The 18555-nt window shown below is 40.1% G+C and overlaps 2 protein-coding genes across 2 annotated transcripts; both read right to left on the bottom strand.

Moving 5' to 3' along the window:
* Positions 1 to 166: 166 nt before the first annotated feature.
* Positions 167 to 13462, bottom strand: LOC117413623 (centrosomal protein of 85 kDa-like). The gene is made up of 14 exons (XM_058999606.1): positions 13314 to 13462; positions 10788 to 10857; positions 9993 to 10124; positions 7379 to 8109; positions 7023 to 7150; positions 6510 to 6627; positions 5905 to 6090; positions 5430 to 5582; positions 4989 to 5143; positions 4739 to 4856; positions 3527 to 3577; positions 3138 to 3245; positions 2718 to 2943; positions 167 to 2373 (listed from the first exon to the last, which is right to left on the bottom strand). The coding sequence occupies exons 2-14, from the start codon at positions 10840 to 10842 to the stop codon at positions 2210 to 2212; spliced, it is 2325 nt and encodes a 774-aa protein (XP_058855589.1). The 5' UTR covers positions 10843 to 10857; positions 13314 to 13462; the 3' UTR covers positions 167 to 2209.
* A 673-nt stretch (positions 13463 to 14135) lies between these two features.
* On the bottom strand, positions 14136 to 18161 carry LOC117412764 (uncharacterized). Its single transcript, XM_059000152.1, has 5 exons — positions 18057 to 18161; positions 17132 to 17277; positions 16157 to 16214; positions 15812 to 15914; positions 14136 to 14968 (listed from the first exon to the last, which is right to left on the bottom strand). The coding sequence occupies exons 2-5, from the start codon at positions 17254 to 17256 to the stop codon at positions 14580 to 14582; spliced, it is 675 nt and encodes a 224-aa protein (XP_058856135.1). The 5' UTR covers positions 17257 to 17277; positions 18057 to 18161; the 3' UTR covers positions 14136 to 14579.
* Positions 18162 to 18555: the final 394 nt, after the last annotated feature.

The following is an 18555-nucleotide window of genomic DNA, read 5'->3' as shown; positions in this document are numbered from 1 at the left end:
AAACAAAACAAAACAAAAACAGTACAAATACAGCTTCAGAACAAAAATAGATTTTCTGAATATAAATACAGCATTTTTAATTTTTTAAAACATTATAAAAAACTAGTTACCTCTGAAATACAAGGCAGGCTTGGTTGGCTTCATACAGTTGCAATTTTGTATGAGCTTTTGGAAAAAAAAAAAAAAGTGTACAATCAAATTCTGTGCAAGGTAGAGTTAAACACTTTTTTTTTTTTAAAAATCACGAATGTTAGCAGAGTCACAAAAAGAATAGCCTTTCCAGCAATGGTTGAGTCCCATTAAAAAAATGCATTTGATCACCTCCCCCCCCACCCACCCACCCCATGAGGCATACATACATACATACATACAAGATCAAACTTTGCATTGGAACTGTGCATCGTCAGGTGTAGGGGAGCAAACTGCTACTGCAATATATTTGTTGGTTCCACACAAACCCTCTTACAATTTGAGCTTTTATCTAGCAGCAAAGGAAACCTCTGCTAAAGACAACCAAGTCTCTATTTCAAATTCAAAACTGGAACCAGTAGTTGAGAGAGCAAGGTGTAGATCTCATTGAAGGGAACATTCCACAAGTATTAACAGGTTTCTATCATAGTATTATCCATATTGTAAAACATTCAGGTACATGTTAACACTGGTCTGTCAAAAGACCACTAGAAGAGAATTAAAAGTATTTATACACTATACCAATTTTTCAACACACAAAAATGATTCACTGCATGGAAATTCATAGAGTCACTTTTTTCAGTTTTTGATTGCCAAGGTATAGAACAGTTGGCTGTTCATATTTAATTATATGACATACATACAAAGTGGCAGCTCCTGGCACACTTTGAAGCATTTTCTCTTGCATAACTGGAGCGTGAAAGGAAATATGAAAATATTTTATGGTACACTTGTTTCGACAAAAGGAGTACTCATCTGCACCAAGTTGCATTACTCCTGTAGGTTTTTGTGACTGGAGGCAAGGGGTATTCCTACTGTGCATTCGTTTAAACCAGGCTGAGATTTCAATGTAGTGTTTTAACCCAAGCCTTAACCATTCCAAAACAACGCCAGTCGGACAAGTTAGTCTTTTTAGGTTATATGGATTTTGAAGGTAGGCTTTGTCCAAAAAGGATTTTTGGTTTAATATTTAAAAACAAGTACAACTGTGAAGCCCAATGTCAAATAGTGTTTCAGGGTCGATTATCCTGCACAGAAGAGGATTCTTTGGACTAGCCTCAACTTGAACATTTTTTAGTTTTTCTGGATTAGCACTAATCTTGGACTACCTTACCAAACTTGGTACAAGAGTTAGAACAAACATAACATTAAGACCAATCATGTTATTGAAGTTCTGTTGCAACTATGTCTAATGTAGAGAGTTATGATCTACAGAAAGGTTAATACTGCATGTCCCACTTGCTACAAACCAGGATTCCAATGTGTCCTTTGTAAATGGCTTCTAAATTTAGTTTGCTAGTACACTAAACCACTTTATACTGGAGCTAGGGTTTAGTTTAAAGCCTGCACATATTTGTACAAAGAATATTGACATCCTTGATCTTTTTCCAACATCAAATCGATCTACAAAAGGAGGCTCTACAATAGGAAGACATTAGCAATATTAATGCCTTATGACTCTAGAGCCAAAGCATGCACTGATTGGACCAACCCAGCCCCTGCAGACCCACCCCCACTCCAGTGATTAATACTACATCAGATTACCAACAATCACAGAATTTCACACTCAAACGATTTTAACATATTCAGTTGATTGTCAACCACAACAAAACGATCCCAAAGGAAAAATCTCAGTAGTATACTGTTAAACCCTGCAGGGCATGCCTTGCACAGGTACAGACCTCAGTTTAATGGCAGTCTAATTTAGACCAGCATGGTTAATATCTTGGTGAAAAAAAACATAACATGGCAAGACTCAAAACACTGGGTCCTAGTGCAACAGCAAGACTCACAAAAGTTCCGTAAGGCTTGAGGCTGACCGACCCTATGATATGTTCATCAGCATTACCATATATTACATGGGAAGAAAAAAAAAAAAAACACTGTACATGTGCAGGAATGCAACTACCACAACAAAACATTATGGCCATGCATGTATTTTTCAAACTATTATGAGATAACCAAGTAACTGCCATGAGTATACTGAAATCTGAACCCCTGCATGGAGCAGCCCCACTAGTTACTGTGTAATGCAATTATCCCCCATGTCCTGTGCGTAGCGGTCCGACATCGTGGTCCTCAGCTCCTCCACATCACGTCGGAGTTGTTGGACTTCTGTTAGCTTCTTGGCGAGGACCTCTGGGTTCATCCAGTCCTCTCTGTCATCACAGGAGTACTGCATAGCTGCAAAATAAAAAGACCCATTCATAGATCAAGTTTTACACATGCTTGCAGCATTACCTACATACTTCGCACTAAGGGCTTAGCACTAATATATACATATTTTACCTCAAGCCACAATTAAGTGTTTGGGTTAAGTCTCGACTGTGGCAGTCTCAACACATACAGTAGCTCTTGCTAGACAGTAGTGCACATCACAAGACAACCACACCATTTTTCACAACCGGCAGCCTCTGCTATGGAGAGGCCCAGGCTGAATAGCAGAGAAGGGAAGTTGTATTGGTCACTGTCACACACCTGGCCAATGCCATTGTTCCGCGACATTGTCTACTTAAACAAATGCTTACATCTTATCCCCAGCAGTAGAGAGAGGTTGGGGTCCCTGCCCTGGGATCGCTGGTTGAGGATATTGCAGAGGGACTGTAGGTCGTACAGACAGGCAGCCATCTCCCCATGCAGTCTCTGTGTGAGCTGGGCGCTCTCTGCCTGCGGTGCTTCACACTGACCAGGCTGGCCAAGCTGCTCCTGGAGGGTCAGGTTCCTCTCGATCAGCTCCTGGTTCTGGGCTGAAAGCTGAAGTGTTTGCTTGTATTAATACGCAGCATGCACTTTAACAAGTTAATGAGAAGTTGAATATTAGTAGTTATTAAAATCCACAAAGCAGTAAACACTTATTGGACAGTGTTCTTGCAGTAACAAACCTCAAACTCATACCAAGACAGGAGCAGTGAAATCTTAAACCTATTTAACTCTACAGTGCAGCTAACCTCCTTCATTGCCTTGCGGAGCTGCTGCAGTCCATTCTCCTTCTCTGTCAGGTCCTCTCTCAAAGCCTGGCTAGTGCCTTCCTCCTGGATCACCTGCTCTTCCAGCCTCTTAAATTCCAGGAAAAAAATGCAAGGGATTTTGGTTATCATTATTGCTATATTAAACACCACAAACAGAAGTCCTACAAAGACTTTGCTGCAAGTACACAATTACAGTCAAACAATTATGTAGAAATGTCATTGAAATACGGTTACACTGTATGTAAGCCAACATCTATATCTGGACAGGCATATTTGACAAACGGTCCACACATTCAACATTAAAATGTTATCTATTCAACACCTCTTATTAAAAGGCAACAGTACTGAAATGTTTGGTAGAAAATTACCCTTATTTGTGATGCAATTTGCTCCATCTTTTTCTGCTGCTTCTCGATTACCTAAAAGCCAAAACAGGACCGAAAATATAAAATAAAAAACATTTCGAATTGTGGGGAAAATGTTGTATCAGGCTTATAAGTGCAAGAATACTCTTTAGTGAAATCCTTTCCACCAACCCTAAATTCTATTTCATGAGGTCATTCTACTTTTTGAAGGAACAGGCATGCGAGTCATTGCAACTCGTCTCCTAAGTGACCAAACACACGATTACCATAATGTGCAGTATAAAAATGTGCACCCTATGAAACAGTCACTTATATTAGGTATACATTACTGGCATTATTGTTCGCTATATGTGCCTTGTTCTAAATTCCACAAACAGACACTGTTCACATTGTTTTTGGAGTTCAGCCGTTCTTTATTACTCAACAATGGAATGACACATAAAGCATGGCTGAGGGAGGACAGTGATTAATGACAGCTGTTCTGAAACCACTGCTACCTGATGAAATGCTTCATACAGGGGGCTCCCGAGTGGCGCATCCAGTAAAGGCGCTCCTCGCAGGATGTGCCCTATAGCCTGGAGATCGCAGGTTCGAATCCAGGCTATGTCACAGCTGACCGTGACCGAGAGTTCCTAGGGGGCGGCGCACAATTGGCTGAGCGCTGCCCGGGTAGGGAGGGCTTAGGTCGGCAGGGGAATCCACGGCTCACCGCGCATCAGCGACCCCTGTGGCCGATAGGGCGCCTGTGGCTCTGCAGCGGAGCCACCAGATCTGTGTTGTCCTCCGGCACTATAGGTCTGGTAGCATTGCTGTGGATCTGCAGTGCGAAAAATGACGGCTTGGAAGGAGCACGTTTCGGAGGACGCGTGTTTCAGCCTCCGTTTCCTGAGTCGGCGGGGGGGGTTGCGAGCGGTGAGCCGGGGATACAGATAATAATTGGGCATGCTAAATTGGGGTGAAAACCGGGGTAAAAATAATTGGCGACGACTAAAATTAAAAAAAAAAAAAAAAAAAAGAAATGCTTCATACAGATGCTGAAGCCCTGCCCTCAAAGTGATCTCTTTCACTGCACTACAATGATTTCAGACAAAGGGAAATAAAAACAAATAATGAAAACAGTTGTAGTACAATAGTGATTCCTCAGTACTAATGCAACAGCAATTCCATTATCCCTTATTTAGAGAACATCTACAGCAAACATTTTTAAAATCATACCCTCTTGGCTCGTTCCACCTCCTCTTTGAGAGAGTTGTTTTCTGCTTTCAGCTTCTCCATGTCCAGCATTGGCAACCTGTCCCCATCCTCCAGGCTCTGTTCCACCTTCTCCTGCAAGCTAAAACAGAAACAAAAGCAAATCCAGCACGATAGAAAGCCATCATTCTGTTAGACCACATTTATAAAACCAATATCGGGGTCTGTACTGATCAATCACACTGTTCGGTGCAGCCTAGCCCCTCAAGTCTACCTGTGCACTTGTGAGATCAGCTCAAGCTCCTTCTCTTTCTGGCTCTCCAGCTGGGCAGCCCTCTCCCTGCATTGAGCCCGTGCCTCCCCCAGCTTCCTCTCTAAATCCGACACGGTGTCCTGCAGCTGGCCAGACTGCCTCTCCAGTTCCTTCAACTAAAAGACAAAGGTTTTGAGATCCGGCATCATTATTAAAAAACACCCACCAGCCACACCATGCAATGCTGGGTTGTTCCATTTTCTGTTAATCTGAATATAATAATTCTAACAATAATGCAAACTGCGCCTAAACTGTGCCACAATAACGCTCAACATCTTATAGTAGCATGGCAGTACACCTGCCACAACTCGAATGACAAAAGTCCCCATGATTTTAAAATGAAGACCACATCGATTGGGTTCTGATAAACACGGATTATATATTAGATTTAAACTCCTCTACCTGGTTACTCTGTTTCTGATAATCCTCCAGTGTTGGTAGGTCTGCCAGGTACCTCTCCAACGTCTCTATTCTCTGCTGCTTCTCTCGGTTTTGTTCAGACTCTTTCTGGCATTTCTTTTTTAGACTGTTAATGTGTTTGTCTCTCCCACGGACCTGCAGCAAAAATACACAGGTTACCAGCCTATTACCTTTATTCTCAAGTTTTGTCTCCTAAATACAAAAATAATAAATCCAGGGTTACCTGTAAATGACTATTACTGCTAGTGTGAATAATGGGTGTGTTTTCCTTCAACTGCCTCTACAAAAAGAGTTGCTATAGTTTGCAACTATAGAAAGGCTCTGATCTTTTTTTGCTTGCACACAGATTGATGGTTTCGTCAAGCCGAGTGATTACACAGAATCTAAAGCAGGAATGATAACTGCTGTTCAACAGGATCATGTGTTAGAGATGAACAAGGTTTCCAAAGTCCCCTACCCGTTCCTCTTGTTTCTTCATTTCTTCAGAATGCTTCTGTGCGGTTTCTTTCAAAGTCTCATTGAGCTTCCGAAATTCAGCCTCCACTGCAGCGAGTTTCCTCTCTGCTTCAGCCTTCTCCTTGTTGAAGCTGCTCGTCTGGTCAGCAAACTGGGCCCTGAGGAACGTGTTCTCCCTTTGGGCCTCCTGCGGGCGGAATTGAAGATTACAAGATCTGCAGTAGGATATCCATTTGAAAGAGCTCATCGGTGTGAGAAATAATCCAATGGCAATTAATTTCACTGCTTCTAGCTTTGTTCTGATGATTTCAGAGGTACACAACATTCTGTCTTATATTACATACTCTTCAATTAAGACTGCTCTCTTTCGTGCATGCGTTATCCTTGCATCTTTCAAATAAAAACAGTTGGTAGATCTGTAGTAATAGCTAGGAAACATAAATTTTGCTGGGGGTTTACAGTGCAAGTGTTCATGAAGTTCATTCCGAGAGGATAATTCTCATGCACTCTACTGTGGCAGGGCTGTGAGCAGAGAGTCAAAACTGTCATACAAACAAAATAGTGTTCTCTAACTAGTTACAAAGTAATGTCAGTGTTTACGCTTACCTGCAGTCTCAATAGGTAGACATCGTTGTAGGAAGGGTTTCGTCCAATTAGAGCACTGTGCACCTGCAACTCGCTCTCTCTCACCTTCTGTTCCAACTGAGAGATCTGCTGCTTTTGTCTAGAATAGAAAAAAAATAATGTCCCATTAAAAATCTTGAATAGTGTAGGACAAGACACCGTCAACAGCTTTCATCTGTAGCTATACAAATGCACATTCCTACATTATGATCTTAAAAGAAAGCTCTCCTCAGATATGTCTAAATTGTTTTAATATCCACAAAGGTCCACCGCAGTCTCTCTACCTGCTTTGGACGGAGAATTCCTTTAAATAGAAAGGAGAGGTAACTGAGAAAACAGGGAGAAGGTGGAGGTGCAAATGACTAATTATTAGATATCAGGGACTGTCATTAGCAATTGCAACTCGAGTAAAAACCATGCTGTGCATCATTTTTATTTTCATAAACGACACCAGTAATTTCACAGTAAATACAGTGCCAAAGCACATGCACTTGCCTCTCAATAACCAGTTCCTTTTCCTTGAGTAGGCTCTCATTGGCTCTAATCAGAGCATCCCACTTACTGGTGTCCTGCTGTAGTGCAGAGGGGTAGAGGGATGGATACTGTCGAGAGCCTGCACTTAACTGAAATGAATACAGAACAAAAAATTCAGTTCCACAAAGTCCTACAGTTAGTCCAAACTAAAACACATACAGGGTTCTGTGATGTAGATGTGATCAGATGTATTCTATAAAATACCACACACATGAACCTTAACCTATATTTTAAGATCAAATCCCTTGTGTTTCACACCTTTTGGTGCCCATTTTCAAATAGATTTACATATACACAATCCAGATGGGACTCCTTACCTGCATCTGCTCCACCTGTAACCGAATACTCTCAAGCTGCTGCTGCTGCTGCCAGGCAGCGAGGTCACATGACCTGTCTGGCACTCTGGCATCATATCCTTTGGTGTTCATCTGCTCCCTCATCCACATCTGAGGCTGAAGAGCCTGTTGACCTGCGAAGGCACTGCCAGCATTGAGCGCAGAGTTTGAATAGTTTGGCAAGAAACCGTTTCGTAGCCCATATACATTCCCAGCCGAGGAGGTAGTCTTGCTCTCAGGGAGAGTCTTGTATGGCCGGTCCAAGGAGTCGTAGCTGTCTTTGCCTGTCTCTCCAGGATTACTAGTCTCCGTCCTGAACCGCGGGTCACTGTAAAAAGTGTCCAACAGTGCAGACTGGTTCATGGTGGGTTCTATAGCAGGCCTATTGAATTTTCCACATTCATCCAGACAAGACTGGTCAGCATTGGGGAACAAAGAATGGTACTCTAGTCCGTTCACAAGAGTCCGGTAACGATTCACAGAATCGACAGGAGCTGATTTCACGTCTCCATTAGACATGCCGCCCATTTCCAGGTTGGGAGGGTCCAGTTTGGAGAGTGGAGAGGATTTTGTTCTCGAGTCTCTAGAATCCTGAGCAACACTGTTCATCTGTGCCAAAATACCTGCAGTGGAAGGCACGACATGGGCTGTTGGGATTGTGATCTGGGTCCTGATGGGCTGAAAGGATGAGCTATCACTGGAACTGCAGAAATCTACAACACAACACAAAATTATTTTAAGCAACATTTGCAATGCAACAGAATGGTGTCAACAGTAAAAATGTAAGTTTGGTTGAGGTAGCAAGATCAAATATGCATATATACAATACTACAACAAAATATGCACACATGGTCAGTTCTGAAAGTAAAAAATAAATAAAATGCAGTTTTACTTTCAAATGAAAATCTGAAACAAACACATTCTAAATAAATGAACAAGTGTCATTTGTGAGCTGTACAAAAGGGGGAGGCGATTCATGACACTTGAGTACTCCCTTATGTTTTTCTAGCACCCACTGACTGAAGATAATCATTACTTTGTCATTGGAGTGGGAGTTCATGGAATGTTCAATGACTGGGAGTATAAAAAACGACCTGTAAAGTAGACCTAAGAGTAATTAAACGGTTGTACAGCAGAGTCAAAAACTGATCCTAACGCAACATGGCAAATGTCAGCTTTTAACTGACTGCTCTACATGTAGCATGATTGATAGGAAATCTGCACATTTAAAAACAGATACAGTACCAAGCGTTATACTCCAGAGCACCATTTTTAAATAGAATATTATACCGACTACAGTACAGACAGTTTTGGTACTTGAAGAGACCATTTCATTCAATTATAGAGCACAAACTTCAAAACCTCTTATAAGTTTAACTCAAGCAATTATTAAGTGCAACTGTGTTTAACTGCCACAGTTACTTTGACTACAAACAGTATTAGCATTCAAGCAGTCATACTTTGAATATGAAAGCAACACTACAGTTTATTTAGCTGCATTTTAATTTTGCTACTACAGATTATTTAACAGTTTGCCACTGAAGCCAACTTACCTTGCTAATATTTGTAGAAAACCAATAATGGTTTTGAAAGCAGCAAAAGTAGAGTCAGAGCACGGATATGTTTTTAATGCCACCAAGAGCCCCTTCTGTATTTACCCATGTGGCACTCAAAACAGCACACAAATCACCTTGAATTCCACTGAGATTTTACAACTGCACAACACGCTGGCATCTTTGAAAATCAAAGCTACGTGGAGGGAACAGTACTGCAGAATTGACAGAGGAAGGAAGGTGAGGGATAACAGTCATTATCCCTTTCCCCACTTCAATACCAGGGGAACTCGCACAGAAAGGCTAGAGATATTAATAGCACACTCTCAGGTTACACTGAACTGGGTCCAGACCGGAGGGTGCCTGTTATTTCAGGTCCTGCATTTTTTAAAGGTGTACGGCACACTCTACACTGGTCTTAGAAAACAAGATGCACTGTTCTCAAATCAGGGTTAAATGCAAGAAGCCCCAAAACTGCTGACGTCAAAGACGAGGGAATAAAAAGGGTGTTACCCTGTTGAAGACAAGACCTTAAAATGCCCAACGGGGTTATTCAGACTGATCACTACTTTCAAGTAAAGACAAGAAGAAATTCTTACTGAATAGGAAATGCTGGTGAGCATTCAGGTTAGGACTGAGGTGGTTTTGCTTGTAGTAGCAAACACCATTACCCTTCGCCTTTGTATGAAACCACAAACACCACAATAAAAGAAATAAATGAAATGCCTGCCTACAAAACAGAGAGCTTCCAGGTTTCCCATATTGCGGAAGGGGCACTCAATGATACAGGCTAGGTTCCTTAGATCAGCGTCGTCACAAAACACACAATATCTTTTGCTTGAGTGTCATTTTAACTGCTGCTACCAAACATATTGGGTACTGCATTTAATACAGTGGCTTCAGGACCTAGAGTTTTCTACACAACTCAGCTGATGTGAAGCAGCAGGACAGCTTATGCAATAATGCAATAAATATTGAAGCGTTACCACAACAAGGTTGAATAGCATTCCCAGTCCTGGAATAGAGTTCAGATTGTAGCTCACCTTCAGTGCTGTCAGAAGGGGTGGTTCCCAAGCCAGTGTCCCCACTGTCAGCTGAGCTGAGGCACCGTCCAAAGCGGCTCTGGAACTTATCTGAGATGGCAGGTGTCTTCCACTCCATAGCTGGGGAGCCTCCTTTTGCATCAAAGTAAATGTACATAAACATTTAGTTAAAGGATCATGGTATTGCTCTGGCATGTTACGAGGTAATAACAGAGCAGAGTACAAACGTAAGGGGCCTGTGATAAAGGGCAACATGTTTTTGCAGAATAGTAAACTACATTATTTATGATAGTAGCTTTCAAGAAAATGTGCATGCCTTCAAAAAGACATCTTTGGTAAAGAAATAACTGATGAAGTAGTATTTAGAAGAAATACTGTATATAATAGTACTACAATCTCAAAAAATAAACAGTGTCCTTCATCCAATTGAACCTATTATTTTAAAGCTATTACCTATAATTCTGGTGACTAGTATTGTGTTTTCCAAGAACATCTAAAATATCAGTCACAAAAAAAGAAAAGTTAATTATAATCAAACAGGCTCATGATTTGTTGCTTACGATGTCTAGCATGCCTTAGGACTAAGAATGAGGCAGTTGTTCACATTTTCATATTAGACAAGTCCTTTCTTGAACTGCCTAAATGTAGATGCAAATCTGGAAAACTATTTCCAAGGGATTTAGAAATGCTTTAAAAAAAGAGAGTTACAAACAAGCTGATAATTCAGGGTTTCAAGAGGACAACACAGCCATGATCCTCAATACAGCTCAAACCCTGAACCCTGGAGATACTCACCTGCCAGGTTAGGGTGCTGGGAGATCAGATCTTGATGCCTCTTAGAGGAGGCCATTCCATGCACTAGCACCTGGGGATAGAAAGAGAAACACTGAATACAGCAAACCGACAATACTTTAATTACAGAATGAAAACAGCAGGACCAAATTGCATACTGAAAACATCAAGGGTGAAAGGCAGCCATGGGGTATGTAAAGCTCCAGATTAAACAGAATCTACTTAATGTGCCACAGGTTTAGCAATTGCAGATTGAATTTGTTTTATTATGCTGCCATTGCTGAGCATAATCATATGTCTGTTGCTTTGCTATACTTGCCAATTCCTTCAGCTGCATCAGGAAACACTGCATACCCCCCTTACCTTAAAATATGCTGCAAGACTTCCTCACAAGAGAAAGTCTGTTATGAAGTCCAGCAAACAGAAGCAGCTTAAGTACTGTTGCAGTCTGACATTACACAGTACAAAATGTACCTCAGTAAATAGTACAAAATGTACCTCAGTAGATGTCATGTCACAAGTGTGTGCTATTTACAGCAGATCCCATTTCATACAGGGTCCCCCCACTCACTGTTTATTCTGAGTTGCTTGTTACGTAGTGGAAACTATCAGCGTGTACCAACATTCGGAAAAAATAAATACCGTACACTAGGGAATCAGAGCCATCACCTGTTTGCATGAGGCTTGACAGATCTACATCCTTTTACACTCCCTTATCCTGTACTGATGAAGACCCATTGAAAATTGACCATATACTGAACCTGGATAAGACTGGCTATCACAAAACTATTTGCTAGCCTTAGATAATTTCATAAAAAATTATAAATCTTTAAATAAAGTTCTACATGTCTAATTGAAAAAAATCCCTATGTGTTACTATGTAACCCAGAAATGTTTTTACCAATAATAAATAGAGTAATAGTGAATAGGGATTGGCAAATAAGATATGGGCTGGAGAGAGACCCAATGAGCCAAATAAAGTGGGGCACATCTTCCATCTAACCCCCATATCCTTCAAGGCGCGGTATGCGATTGGGGAAGTCCTGAATTTAGTCTGTGTAATACTGTGGATCTGAAGGAATTCCGGGCTGCATAGCCCTGTGTTGCTTTATTTTTGCTTTTAAAAATCACACAGATCTCCATGTAGCAAAACTGTAGGTTTTCAAACCTAGGAAACTTCAAGTGGAAACATACAGCACGTTTTAAAGATGACACTGAGAGCCAGCACAGAAATACATTTCCACCACATGGTGTGACAACTCAAATGGGAAGCGGCATATTTAAAGTAACTGTGTTTACTTTTAATGAGGCAGAGCCCAGTTTCAAAGCAAGAGCTTAGCCTCTGTGTTTGGAAGGTCCCTACAAGTACGTGCAATCCAGCAAGGAGAAGAATGATATTACTTAATATAAAAATGATGGCAAACACATTTATAAAAGTTAACAAAAAAAAATACTATAAATCCAAATTAAAGACCAATTAAAAATGCACATTCCAATCGCAGCTTGTATTCGATCCAGGCTCATAAATATATCGCTTTACAGTCCTACCAATTGTTAATTGGCTTGTTTTTCTTAAATGTTTGCCAAATGTAATACCAGCCAGCTTTGTGCTGAACAGCTGCTCTCTAAAGAGTCCTTTGACAGATATATCGTGAACTGTCAACACAGACCTTAAACACGGTTTTAACTTGACAGATGCAATAATTTAATTAAACAGAAAATGAATGCAAGTTCTTGGCAAATCTCTCAGCCCTGCACTTTACATCCTATGTTATTACTCAAACTTCTGTTTCATACGTGTTTATTCTGAAAACAAACTTTCTCAACATGATCTATGCAGACATGATGTAGCCAGATGAGCAAGAATATGATATACATATAGCATACTTAACTGAAAGAGAAACTGAAATATCCTAAAGTACGTTATATAAATCAAATGAAACTGAAAAAACGTCTTCTGTAATTACTTTGGCAACCACAGACAACTGTCAAAGGAACCGAACAGTAGATGGTCAGTACTATTTTATTATCTTTACAGATAATAAATACATACAACACAATTAATATGAACTACTAGTTCAAACCACGTAGTCGTGGCGCACACTGACCATCTTTTCATTATTTATACGCATTAAAAAAACAAAAACGCAGAATTCTTTTTTTAAATCCATCACCATTTTAGAAGCTATAAGCAATAGTAAAGATAGCTGTCTTCAGTAATTATTGTTTCACAAGCGACTAAGCAGTTTTATCTTAAAGAGATGTGATACCTATTGGACAACTAAAAATTAATCACAAGCTTTCAGACATTAAAGGACTCTTCAGGTGAAAATAGCAAAGACAGACTGATACAGCTACTATCGAATATATCAACGGATATCTTATTTATAAACTACTCGCTCAGTGAACATGAAAAACTAGAATTTTTATTTATTTTGTAATAATTCCTGACTGTATCATGTACCCTTTCCATATGATGCTGCTACGATATGAACGATAATATGCCAAATAATCAATATAGGGCTTTACCTGTTGAGTTTATCGTTTGGTTCACTTCTGTGGGTAAAGTATATGAAGACAATAAAAACAACTTCGCCAGAGATTACTTCTAGATATTCCTACACACTTTCACTCTTCTCTTCCAACCGTTTCTGATCTGGCTTTATATGAATTCAAGTCCCACCCAACGCGGATTCGAATTCGGTGATTTCGCCGTCTATCATAGCAACCAACAGCCTATAGCGCACTGTGATAGGACAAAATAAGTGTCAATTACAAGTAGACTTGAAATCTCTGTTTTAATTGGAAGTTAGACCAACTGTAAAGCAACAAAAAGTAGGTTGTCGTCAAACGCAGATTATGGTTTACCGTAATACACTCAAACAAGTTAATCAAAAATGCTGCCAGCTGTGTAACATTACCGTAATTATCCATGTAATATTTGGACAGCTCAAATATTAATGTGATATTTACACAAAATATGCATACACCTTTTGTTGAAATATGGTAGTTTCTAGAAATAATGTGGACACCTTATATTATATTCGCATTTTTACTGCATTTTATGTCGTTTGTAATAGTTCTGTAAACTGGGCCTGGAGTGGGGATAAAATATTTTACACTATCATAAGTATATATAGATTTATTAATATCATCTAAAGTTACAAGCTTAAAAAAATGTATTTAAAATATGTATATTATGTATTTTAAAATATTCTATTACCTGTAAAACAAAACGCATCGGGCTCGAACGGGAGAATTTGAAGGAGAATTCACGGTTTCACTGGAAAATGTGAATTAACCGGAGTAAAAGTGAAAATGAAACCAAGAGAAGAATAACAGACTTGAGAGGGGAGATTTTTATTAAACACATTTCTCTAGAAATGGTTTGTCATTGAGAACAGTTACATATATATTATACTGCCTGATCTTTTCTACTTAATGTCACAGCTGACGTTATAATCAATAATATGTTAACAGCACTCGTCTGTTTTTAATACACAATCTTCTGCATAGATAGCTTCACATTTCCTTTCTTTCCTATGAAAATCAATAGAAAGTTTTAAAAAGAAGAGATCCGAGATGCATTGGCACGCGGAAACACAGCGTCCAATCTCTCCACATTCACTTAGAATAACATCTAATACAACGTTAAAAGACCTGTCACAGCACTCAGGGGTCATTTTGGATTGCGTCACACCTCTAAATGTAAATGTTCTCTATAAGGTGTGTCAGTGTGCATTTTTTTCCGAATAAACACAAACACGATTTATACTTTCTGCTGCAGCGTGCATGCTAGGTTATTATTTCGGATTGCACTGCCCTGGTCCGTGGCTTGTTCACTTTAGCATACAGCGGCATCTCTTGAGTCTCTGGCGTGGCTCCCACCTGGGCTCCCGGCTGCGGCGAGAAGCCGCTCGGTTTGGGCTTGTTGATTTTGGTGTAGACCGAGACGGTTTTGCGGTCTTCCACGGTCCATATGTCATCATAAAGGTTGCTGCCGTCTGAGGTCTGCTTGCAGAGGGTCCTAGAATCCAGCGGCCACTCGTTCATGACCTCAGAAACCACGTCGTACACGTTTGAGCTGTTGTTGTAGCTGCTGTGTCTCCGGATGACTGTAGCCCCGGGCAGTTCGGGGAGCGCCCGAACGGTTTGCACTTTCCCGCGTTCATCTTTGTCAGCATCTGCAACAACACACACGAAATAAAACCTTAACAAAGAGTACGCTATAAGTATGAAATACCGGGGTTTATAAAGCTTTACGCAGTGAATGAACAGCACGGTTATTCTGTCATGCTTGTCACATGGTTATATGTATTTGCATAGTTTACCAGGTTTTTAAATATGCTGTCTGGGCTGACACTGATTCAGGGGGACAGCAGAAACAATGCTACACTTTTATATGGGTATCGTGACTAATGCATTATGCTTATTGTTTAATAGTGGTGGTCATATTGCAGGGACTTTGTTAAAGCATATATGTTGCCTCAATAGAGCTCTCAGGAACATGTGTAATTCCTAAGCACAGCTTGTCCACAATTAGTTAAAATTGAGCTGGAGCTGTAGGTGGCGCTGCTGGTGTTACTTTTGTATGCTTGTAATTTAAAAACGCGCTTGGCTGTCTTCCTGAGTGAGATGTACATCGCAATTGGGTTCTCGTCCTGTTGACGTCAGAAATAATTGCCTTTTCACCCCATCCCCCTGCATCTTTCCAGCCTTAGCGTTGTCTTTGAGACAGCTGAAGTATGAAAGGCAAGCAGCGACCGGAACAATACTGTCTTTTCACATATATAACCGGTCTAAAGAAATTACAGGGCCTGTAATACATTATAGCAAGTCACCTAGGAGAATTTGTAAATTGTGCGCGTTTTTTTAAGATTTGCATTCAGCCCCCGTCACGCTGTTATTGAATCCACCCTTTAGTTGTTGGTTCTACAAGGTGTTTTTTTCTGCTTTAAAAAACACGGCTTCATTTGAGTTTTGAGTAAAAGGGCTCCAATGAAGACTGGACTCGAAACAGCACGTACTTTTCTCAACTTTTTCTCTGTCCGTGGCTTGCTGTTTGGGTTGCGCGGCAGTTGATGCGTTTGTATTCTGCTTCCAAATCTCATTCGCCGCTGTGGTCTGTGGCTGGAATGCAAAACACACGTTTTACAGAAGATACAAATTTATAGCTGTACAGGACCTATTGGAATAATAATTAAAAATTAAAAAGTGCAATTGCTTTAAACTGTAAGTAACAATTGAATGTATTCGACTTTGTGTAGAAATACAAACTGTCTACCCAGATAAGCTACATAGGAAAACATGACGTCTGATATAGCTGTCCTAGTAAAATAACTGTAATGATTAAACCAGAGATTAGTCCTTACTAATGAAGCCAGTTCAGTCCCTTCACTGCGCTCAGGGTCACTCGTTTTATCAGATTTTCTGGAGAAAAAAAAAACAGCCAATTTACAAAACCCTATCAGTCATAAGGATGCCAGTACCTACAAGAGGCAGAGGTGGATTAAGATTTATTGGGCCCCCTACACCCTATTAAAAACCACATTGCATTAATAATAAAGAAAATCATATCACAACACGCGATGTCTAAATTAACTACTCAATTTTGCCACACACAAAACTGACGCCGATCCATACTGGGTGTTTTGTACACAAATACTAATAACTGACAGATTTTTTACTGTGTAAATTCAGGCGCACACTGCTCACATCGGACAAATTGCGTATTGGAACGCGCATTACGCATTTGCGTCTGTTTTATATATATATATATATATATATATATATATATATATATATATATATATATATATATATATATATAGCGTCTCTTTTGCACATGCCAAGCCTGGCGTGCTGTAAGATTATTGCACCGGTCTCTGCCCTTTTACCCTAACACAGTCATTTACCACTTCCCAGTTTTTCCCCCATGCTATTTTTATTACAATGCTTTTTATAATGCTTGTAACATTTTATAGAAAAGTTAAACAAGAAAGTTTTTCTAACATTGGAAAAGGCGTGCCCAGTAAAGCACCAATTGTGTTTTGTATATCATTTCTTTTTAGTGCCAATTATTTTTAATTGATTTAAAGTATATGGCAGATCCTTTCTAGCTTGGATTTCTTACCTTTTATTAGCATTCGGAGCATTAGCACAAGCAGAATACCAAAAAGCTATATAATAGTGTCAGTGCTAATGAAGTAGGTAAAACCTTGGGTAACATTCATTTAACCTTCTGCGCTAATGGTCACTGGTTTTGTAACCTCTGAAGTATAGAGCGTGGTCCCCACAGGTCCAGTTCTCTCCCCAGCGGAGATGCTTCCCCATCACGGGAGCCTTACCTCTTCCCACAGTGACTGCACGTCACAACCAGGAGGATCATCATCACCAGGGTCGACGCTCCCAGCAGGATGAGATTCCAGTGCAGAGGAGATAGCGGATCAGATGGGAACGTTTCCAAGGCCATTCATGAAGCAGACACCCCAACCTACTGACACCCAGGGACATGGTATCTTATCATTATCTGTGCCCTTATAAAAGAATGTCTTTGTGCAGCTTACTCTGCTATGTATTTACCTCGCATGACACAGCTGGTTCATTGCAGACCAGTAAAGTTACTGCACTCCTGATGCGTTCTTGTAGTGCAGAAATGAAGGTTTCTTTGTCTATATGCTTCTATTTTCTAGGCTCAGGTTCTGCAGTATTTAGAATACGATGCTCAGGATGTTTGCTTTTAACTTTCTGTATTGCTGCTCACCTGCACTCTCCCCTTTTTGCTCTCTACCTAACAGTACAGCCTAACTGCAAGGCTTTAACATCATAGTGTTTGCTGGTCATGTTACTAAAGCTGTTGTCCAGTACACAAATAGCTTTATCCACAATATTCAACTAATGTAAAACATTTCTACGTTTATACATAGTGTGTTTCTTGCGTCTTGTGCAATCTGGGTGAGAAGATGGCAAAGCAAAGCCAATCTTTATAGCTGGAGTCTACACTTTGGCTGATCTAGCCTATATTACAAATATCAGTAACTTCCAATAATGACAATATAGATTTTTAACCACCAGTCCACAAAAACAATGAACAATAACACATTTAGTACAGTGTAAACATGTTACCTGCTTTAACATTCCAGTTCACAGAGCGTGTATAATTACTGCGAACACAAAGTGCCAAGGCAACCTTTGTCCCATTGATTAATTTCCAGAACTTTCAGTTACACAATTTAACAACACTAACATAACTAACTGAAGATAGAAACTTACCCGGTAGAGATAAATTAATGCACAATGTCTCTCTCGGTATGTTTGTCTGTTAAAAGTACAACAGTACAGCTGGTAAGAGAAGTAACTGGAGGAACTATGTGCTCTTCCCTGGTTGTTATAGAGCATTATTCAATAACACAGAAGGGGAAGTTAGCGCTTACAAGAAAGCAAACCTCTCCACTTTACTTCCTTAATACCATGGATCGAAATGTTTGATTTAAATAGCACAAATGGCATAAAAAAATGACTTCATCAGCCATAGATCTTTCAGAATTTTCACCTGATGCAGCCACAGAATGGGTATGAAACCCAGTCCCCCTCTCCCCAGTTCATGAGGCTGGTTTCACAGTAAGTGCCTATGAAAAGACAGCTGGCTACAGCCCAAGAAAAGGATGAAGAATGATGTGTGATTGAGTCAACATTTCCCTGTGATTTACATTCAGCTGATCAAGCCCACACGTAGTGGTGTGACAGTGAGATACAGACTCAAAAATAGAGG

The sequence above is a fragment of the Acipenser ruthenus genome, chromosome 25 (assembly GCF_902713425.1).
Source record: "Acipenser ruthenus chromosome 25, fAciRut3.2 maternal haplotype, whole genome shotgun sequence".
Taxonomy (NCBI): domain Eukaryota; kingdom Metazoa; phylum Chordata; class Actinopteri; order Acipenseriformes; family Acipenseridae; genus Acipenser; species Acipenser ruthenus.
This window is presented reverse-complemented; position numbering and strand designations above follow the sequence as displayed.

Bases quoted from the DNA above. Each gene is read 5' to 3' on its own strand.
- LOC117413623 (XM_058999606.1), bottom strand. From the start codon at position 10,842: ATGGCCTCCTCTAAGAGGCATCAAGATCTGATCTCCCAGCACCCTAAC. The intron at 10,125-10,787 runs GTGAGTATCTCC...TTGATGCAAAAG, and splicing joins CCAGCACCCTAACCTGGCAG to GAGGCTCCCCAGCTATGGAG. The intron at 3,246-3,526 runs GTAATTTTCTAC...CTGGAATTTAAG, and splicing joins AAATTGCATCACAAATAAGG to AGGCTGGAAGAGCAGGTGAT.
- LOC117412764 (XM_059000152.1), bottom strand. From the start codon at position 17,256: ATGGCCTTGGAAACGTTCCCATCTGATCCGCTATCTCCTCTGCACTGG. The intron at 15,915-16,156 runs GTAAGGACTAAT...TTTGCATTCCAG, and splicing joins GGACTGAACTGGCTTCATTA to CCACAGACCACAGCGGCGAA. The intron at 14,969-15,811 runs GTACGTGCTGTT...GTGTTGTTGCAG, and splicing joins CAGAGAAAAAGTTGAGAAAA to ATGCTGACAAAGATGAACGC.